Raw genomic sequence first — 7,427 nt, 5'->3', positions numbered from 1 at the left:
GTGCTGGGGGATTGAACCGCGGTCCCTGATGCTTTGCTAAGCTTGTTCTAAGTAGGTGCTTTAGACCACTGAGCCATCTCTCCAGCCCCTAGTTAATATTTTTCTTTCAAAATCAAAATTAATTGTATTTATTTTTATAGGGTCTCACTATGCAGCTTAGACTTGTAGTGATCCTCCTGTTTTCAGCCTTTCCAGCTCTGGGATTACAGGTGTGCACCACCATGCCCTGTCTCTGTAGTTGAATCCGATGTGCTGGGGATCGAACCCCGGTCCCTGTGCTTGTTTAAGCAGACACTTAGACTGCTGAGCTATCTCACTGGCCCTGAAAATTAATTTTACATAAAAATTTTGTAGTAAGTATTTAGGTGGTGTCCTAGCATAAAAATTATTTTTCTTATTCTAGAACATTTTTCCCCCATGAAGAAGAGTTTTATTTATTTATTTTTTAATTCTAGAATATTTTAAAGTTTTTTGAGGGTAAAAGATAATTTAATAATTATGATTTCTAATTATAAATCTTGGTTTCTAAAACTTAATTTCTAAGACTTAAGTTCTAATTGGTTAAGAAATTCTTTTCAGCTACTTATTATGAAATTTTGAATATTTCTAAAACTTTCTGTAATTGAAAATTGGAAAACATTAATTTAAAAAATAATTTTTATTGATCAAATTGAACTTATTAATGATTTAATGTGGTTGTGGTTAAGAGCAGAGGACTTAATGAGCTAAGATAAAATAATCAGTGACAAATGGGTTGAAACTTTTCATTTAGCATAGGGAAACATGTCTTTATTTATTTATTTTGATACAGGGTCTTGCCTATGCAGTTCCAACTCGTAGTATCCTCCTGTCTCAGCCTCCCTAATGCTGGGATTACAGGCATGTGCCACCACGCCTGGTTCTGTGGCTTCCACGGTGTGCCTGGGGCTCCAGAGACAGCACAGCATGTGGTACCAGAGATTGAACTCGGTACTTGCCAGGCAGGTGCTTATGCTGCCGAGCTATCTCCCCAGCCTGGAAAATATGTTTTTAAATGACCCTGTTTTTTTTTTTTTTCCCCAAATATTTAAAGTGGAATGAAATGGATGAGTTTTTAATACTGCTTTGCTTCAGAGCTTAGAAAACTATCTGGTGCCATTTCTATCTTTGAGACCTAGCTTTCACCATACTAATTATTAGAGAACAGCTCAGATCACAAACAAATTTTCTATACACTTTTTTTTAAATAGAAAACTGAGGTCAGGTAGTACCTCCTCTCCTGATGGGAGGAAAAGGACTGCTCAACAGCTGCAGCTCTTATTTATATATTCAGCAAGTTGATGTCACGTGACACACTAGCAACCTGCGTGCTTGGTGTGCCTTGGGCTGTCTCTGAACTGAAACAGCTTTTTTGCCTGCCTTGCCTGGGACAGGTGCTTTTTGTTCTTGAGGCAGCCTTGCTCCAGCCCTGTGTATGTGATCTATCTCCAGTTTCAGCCACTCCCCGTATCTCCTCCTTTTTTGTAGTTGCAAGCAATGGTGGTCAGTTGAAGTTGGAGGAACTGTGCCTGGAGGGTTCTGTAGAAGACCCTCTCATTCTTATTTATTTATTTGGTACAAAGTCTCACTATGCAGCTCAGATTCATAGTGATCCTCCTGTCTCAGCCTTCCTAGTGCTGGGATTACAGGTGTGTGTCACCATGCCCAGTTTCAGTGGCCAGCAGGGCATGCCTGGAGTTCCGGGGCCTGCCTGGCGTGTGGTACAGGGGCTAGAACCCGGGTCCTTGCACTTGCCAGGCAGGCACTTAGACTGCTGAGCTGTCTCCCCATCCCAACCCTCTCATTCTTGAAGACTTTCCATTCTGAGTGAATGTATTCATTTAGTCTAAAGATTCCTAGTTCAAGAATTTCAGGTCCCAAGAATTTCAGCAATTTAACACTATGTATCCCATTAACCCATAACAGTAATCAGTTACCAGTATAGCTGGAAATTATCAGAATGTATTAATGATTTGAGTTTCTTTTAAAGCTAGCATATTACTATGATACTGTTTTATACCTTGTAGTTATATTTTTCTGTTGGATGCTTAAGACCAAGTTAAAGTATGATCTGTGTTAATTAAAATTACTTTTTTTCTCTCTATCAAAGTCAATTAAGTCTCTTCAGGATTTACTTGGAAAAAGGAAAAAGAGGATTTACTTGGGAACCATGTACAGGACTTCTTAGTTCTTTTGTCAGTGTCAGTCATCTGCATGAGTCATGGCCATTGCTTGACCAAGCTGCTGTCTGTGAAAGCTTGGGAGACTCTCATGTGACGTTCCTTAGGTCCACTATACATAATCACCTTCCTCTGTGGTCCCATAACCACCTTGGTCAGAAGGCCAGGGATCCAGCATATTTTTGACCATCAGTAATGCTTATCTCGCCACACTGGCCATCATGAGACCTCTGGCTTTCCACCTGCTTGTTTCACCTTCACAGTGGTTTTTGAAAAGATGAAATGTGTATAAGTTTTATAGAGCTGCTTTCTCCCCAATGAACACACAGAATCCAGAATTAATTAGAATGAGCCATCGATAAACATCTTCATTTTAAACTGAATGTGGCTAAAAAGCACTTGAACTCATAGTTTACTGTTTAAACTTATATAGTGACAAATAAGATTCACAAGTAGCTATTCAGAGCTTTCTCATACTTTTCTCCAGCCGCCCTTGCCTTTCCCCCAGGTAATAAGGTCTACAAGCACAATGGTAATTTGATATGAATTGTGAGCCCTATTTTGATCTTTTACCAAGGACTGGAAATAAACTTGAACAGACATTTGGACTTTTATGGACTCTTTATTAGGCTATTAAGATATTGGAAATAACGCATACTAATCATAAAAGAGCAATATTAAAATTTCTCAAAGCATGCATGGTGACATGAACTGTTTTTTTTCAAGTTTTATAATTAATTATCTTACAAGTTGATACAAAGAGTGAGATTACTATGAGTTAAGTTGTTCATAAGCAGTGTACAATCTGTTGTATATATTGACTTAAAGTTTTATTTCCTAAGTTAGTATTAAATGCCTTATACTTATATATTGTCACTAAGCAATTACTCTCATTTTCTTCTCATACATGCAAACATTTTGCTATATATGCCTACCAGTGTCGTGGTTGTATATATTTTATAAGTGGTTAGAACAGAGGAAGATGCTTGAAAGTTTGAGTTCTTTCAATCTTAATTCAAAACAGGAGATTTTCGTCTATGTCTTCTGTAAAAACAAAAACAAAAACAAAAAATGCACACTTTGAGAAAGTCAAAGAAATAGTAGCATAAACAAACAATGTTAGAACTAGGTGATCAGAGAAGCCTTCTACTATGTCAAAGTACAGTGTTGACTGTTAACCCTGGTGCGGCATCAGTATTACCAATGATCCTTGAAAAGTATGCATTCTTGGGCCTTATCCCTGACCTCTAGAAATAGAATCTCAAGTACTGGACCAATGGCATGTAGACACATAGACATCCCTGCAGGAACTGCTGGTGCAAGGTGACAGGAAAGGCAGGTGATGAGAAGGCCCAGCCAGGTATGTTCACGTAAGGGTAGTTAAAATACAACAGAAAAAGGCAAAGTATAGTGCTAGTTAAATCAAGCTTCCAATTGTGTGACTTGTAGAAGAACTTGCTGCCATCCCATGGAAGACTACAGCATCCTCTAATGGTCTTTATTTTTTTTTATTTTTTTTTAAATTTTATTTATTTATTTATGTGTGTGTGTGTGAGTGTGTGTGTGTGGCCAGCTCAGCCCACCAGGGGGCGGGGCTGGCTGGCTGGCATGTGGTGCTAGGGGATTGAACCGTGGTCTATGCTTTGCTAAACTTGTTCTAAGTAGGTGCTTTAGACCACTGAGCCACCTCACCAGCCCCTCTAATGGTCTTTAGACTACTCCTTACAGCATAGCTCACCCAGATGTACTTGGATGTGTTCTGTCAATAACTGTTAAATATCTACAGTGGATTAATGTGAGGCATACTAAACAGCTACTCTGTCTAGGGAGCAGGTACTCTTCCTGCCAAATATAATTATCTAGTCAAAACAGTGGGAAGATTGTAGACTTTGATATATTTTTTCTTCAGTTTTTTTTTTTTTTTTTTTTTTTTTCAGAATTGGGGATTGAACTCAGGCCCTTGCGCTTGCCAGGCAAGTGCTTGTTCTACAGAGCTATCTCCCCAGCCCTGATATATTTTTTTCTTGAGTACTGGCTTCATTATTAAAATGGGCATACTCATTTTATTACTTATAAGGTTTTTGAGAGCTATAAGGGTTTACTAGGCAAAATTTGAAGTGCACACTCAAAGAAAATAGAAATGGATCCCAGCTCTCCCTGGCCCCACAAGTTTATACGTGATCACTAATTTTGGGGCTGTTTCTGAGCTGTCCTTTCTATCAGCCTAGAGCTAATTACTCTGCTGGTGCTTAAGATCTCTTCTGAACTTAGGATTCTCTTTCTAATTCCGAGTTCCTTATATTCTCAGCATTTCCTTTTTGACTAGACCCATCCATCCCTTGGCATTTAAACACTAAATCTGACCTCAAGAACAGTGTCTATGGAAACAAAGGATCAGAAAAGTGGATGTTGAGTGATGAATAGATAAAGGAATGAATGGTCAAACCTCTTTCTAAAAAAAATGCTTCCTGCATTCAAGCATTGACTCTGCATTGTTTTTCCTCTCCCTTCCTTTCTCAGCCAGTGGAATCTGTTTTCCATCTGGACCAATCTACCAAAACTGCTCTTAGCAAAGCCACCAGATATCTTATTTCCACATCCAAATAGCATTCTCATTCTTTCATCCTCCTTGGCATGTAAGCAGCATTAGGCACTGTCACTATCTTCTTTTTTGGAATACCCACTTTGATGTGCAATTCTCCCAGTTGTCTCCCTTTATTTCTGGAGAGACCCCCCCCCCAACCCCTTCTTCCTGTCCATTGCCGAGATGCTGGTGTTCAGCTCTAGACGCTCATATAACTTCTCATTCCTTTCCCTAGTGTCCATTATTCTGTGTGTTCACAATCCCAAGTATTTATTTCATAATCCCAAGTATTTATTTCAGTTCTAAAACTGTCTTGAGATGTAGGCCAACACTGTACTGCTCCTTCTCTGTCAACTGTCTGATCTCCCCATCCCACATTTACCATGGGAACTTGACTTCTTACATGCTGTACGTACTGTATACTTGCCTTCTACATGCCGTATACTTGCAGTTATTTATTAAATATTTATATATTTGTTGTCTTTTTGATATGGGGTTTCACTGTGCAGTTCAGGCTGGCCTTGAATTCACTTTGTAGCCCAAGCAGGCCTCAAATTCAGAGCGATCCTCCTGCCTCTGCCTCCCAAGTGCTGGGATTACAGGTATGTGCACCATGCCCAGCCCAGTTGCTTGTATTTAAATATCTTAAATGTGTTACATTGCTGTCTCCTCTAGTCACTCTGCTATTGAAGTTCTCTTCAGTTCTTGCCTGGTTTTATCACAGTGTCCTCTCAACTGCTCTCTGGCCTTTCCACAGTAGAGCCACAGAAGTCTGTGCTCACAAAAAACTCACTCCCTTGCTTGGCAATTCCTCAGCACTCTTCAGAGAGTGTCTCTGAATGGCTTCGAAGGACTTGCATTGTCTGACTTATTCATGTTAGCAGTATTAGTTAGAAGCTTCTTAAAGATTAACATGGGTAGATGTCAGTACACAGTATGTCCTGGGTACTAAGTAAGTCCCCAACCATTCTATTGAACCCCATTATTAAAGTAAAGAAGATGAGACACACTGAGAATAAGTGGCTTGCCTAGGGCACATAGCTAATGACAAAACCGAAATATTTGAACACTTCTAGTTCAGGTCCTGGACCGTTAGGACTCAGGAAAATACTGGTTCTCATTTTTATGGGTTTCTCAGCCCACAGGCAGAGAGAGAATCTGATGTTTTCTAATTAAATTATTATCATTGACATTATTATTATTTTGCTTTCCCTATCTGTATCCCTTGTTTACTTATTCTGATTAAGTGTTTAATATCTGTGTTATTGGTTTATTACGTGATAATTCTTTCCTTTCTTCAGAATAACCTAATGACAGCCAAACCACAGAGTACAAACAAGATCATTAGCAGCTTTGCAAGGCAGTGGCTTCTAAGCCCTTCCTGCTCTTCTCAGACAGCACCCACCACGGAGCCCCATGAGCTCATAGGCTGAAGAGCTGCCAGCTGTTTTGCGAAAGCAATGGCCAAGAGCAGCTGGTTTCTCAAATAAGCAGCCTTCATTCAAATTTGCCTTTCTTTAGGTCTTTAAAATTACATGTCCTGGCAGGCATGGTGATGTATGCTTGTAATCCCAGCACTTAGAAGGTTGAGGCAGGAGGATCCTGCCTCAAAGTTTGAGGCCAGCTTGGACTACATAGTGAGATTAAGGACAGAATGAACTACATAGCGAGACCCTGACTCAGAACAAGCAAACAATAAAATAAAATAAAATAACATGTCCTATGCAAGGGCATAGGCAGGAATGTCCCACCCAGCTTAAGTTCACCCTTTTGATAATGGTGGGAGGAGGTAGGGTGTGGGGCAGCTCTTTTTGATACCCTTTGTTTTTTAAATAGGGGAGTTGGGAAAAAGTTTTAGCCATTTTTAGGAGGTTTATTTAAATTTTTGTAAGTATGCTATTATAGAATAGATACTAGAAAAGAAATTAACATTCTAGAAAAGAAATTAACATTTTTATGTGTCTGTACCTTAATAGTTTATAATTTCACTTTAGGGCTAACAAGAGCCAGCCTCCAGGATGATTTTCATGATCTCCCACATCCATTGTAACTAACACAGTATGGCAGAATTAATAGTATGGGCTTCAGTCTGTCTGTCTGTCTGTCTGTCTGTCTGTCTCTCTCTCTCTCTCTCTCTCTCCGTCTCCCCCCCCCCCCCCCCAGATTCCTGACCCTTGAGACTGTGAGGGAGATTTCAAGCTGCTAAATTTGGAGTAATTTGTTATGCAGGATCAGCAGCTAATACGTAAAACTAAGTGCTTACAAAAATATATGCCGTTCATTATAACTATGTTCATTTCACAGAATATTTTACAGGAAAGGGACTAGTCATTTCTGCAGAACTATTTATAAATAAATATGGCCTCATGCTCTCAGTTCTTTCTTTCAAGACACTATTATTTACTGCCATGAAGACTTTTTTAAAGTGAAACTCATGCAGATCACTTTTTCTTGGAAAAAATTTGACCTTTCGTTAACTTACTTACTGTCTCCTTCCTTCCTTCCTTCCTTCCCTTCCTTCCTTCCTTCCTTCCTTCCTTCCTTCCTTCCTTCCTTCCTTCCTTTCTTTCTTTCTTTCTTTCTTTCTTTCTTTCTTTCTTTCTTTCTTTCTTTCTTTTCTTTCTTTTCTTTCTTTTTCTTTCCTT

The 7,427-nt window shown here is 39.2% G+C and overlaps 1 protein-coding gene across 1 annotated transcript in view; it reads right to left on the bottom strand.

Annotated features, from left to right (window-relative positions):
• Nucleotides 1-2,933: 2,933 nt before the first annotated feature.
• The window catches only part of Sparcl1 (SPARC like 1), a 36,522-nt gene continuing 32,028 nt past the window's right edge, over nt 2,934-7,427 (bottom strand). Inside the window, exon 11 of the mRNA XM_004629161.2 lies at nt 2,934-3,242. Within this exon, the coding sequence (XP_004629218.1) occupies nt 3,214-3,242 (29 nt within the window). The 3' untranslated portion in view covers nt 2,934-3,213. The remainder of the gene's footprint in view (nt 3,243-7,427) is intronic.

Source organism: Octodon degus, unplaced genomic scaffold (assembly GCF_000260255.1).
Source record: "Octodon degus isolate 3935 unplaced genomic scaffold, OctDeg1.0 scaffold00028, whole genome shotgun sequence".
In the NCBI taxonomy this organism is placed as follows: Eukaryota; Metazoa; Chordata; class Mammalia; order Rodentia; family Octodontidae; genus Octodon; species Octodon degus.
Note: the sequence above shows the minus strand (reverse complement) of the source record. Positions and strands in the feature narration are given on the sequence as shown.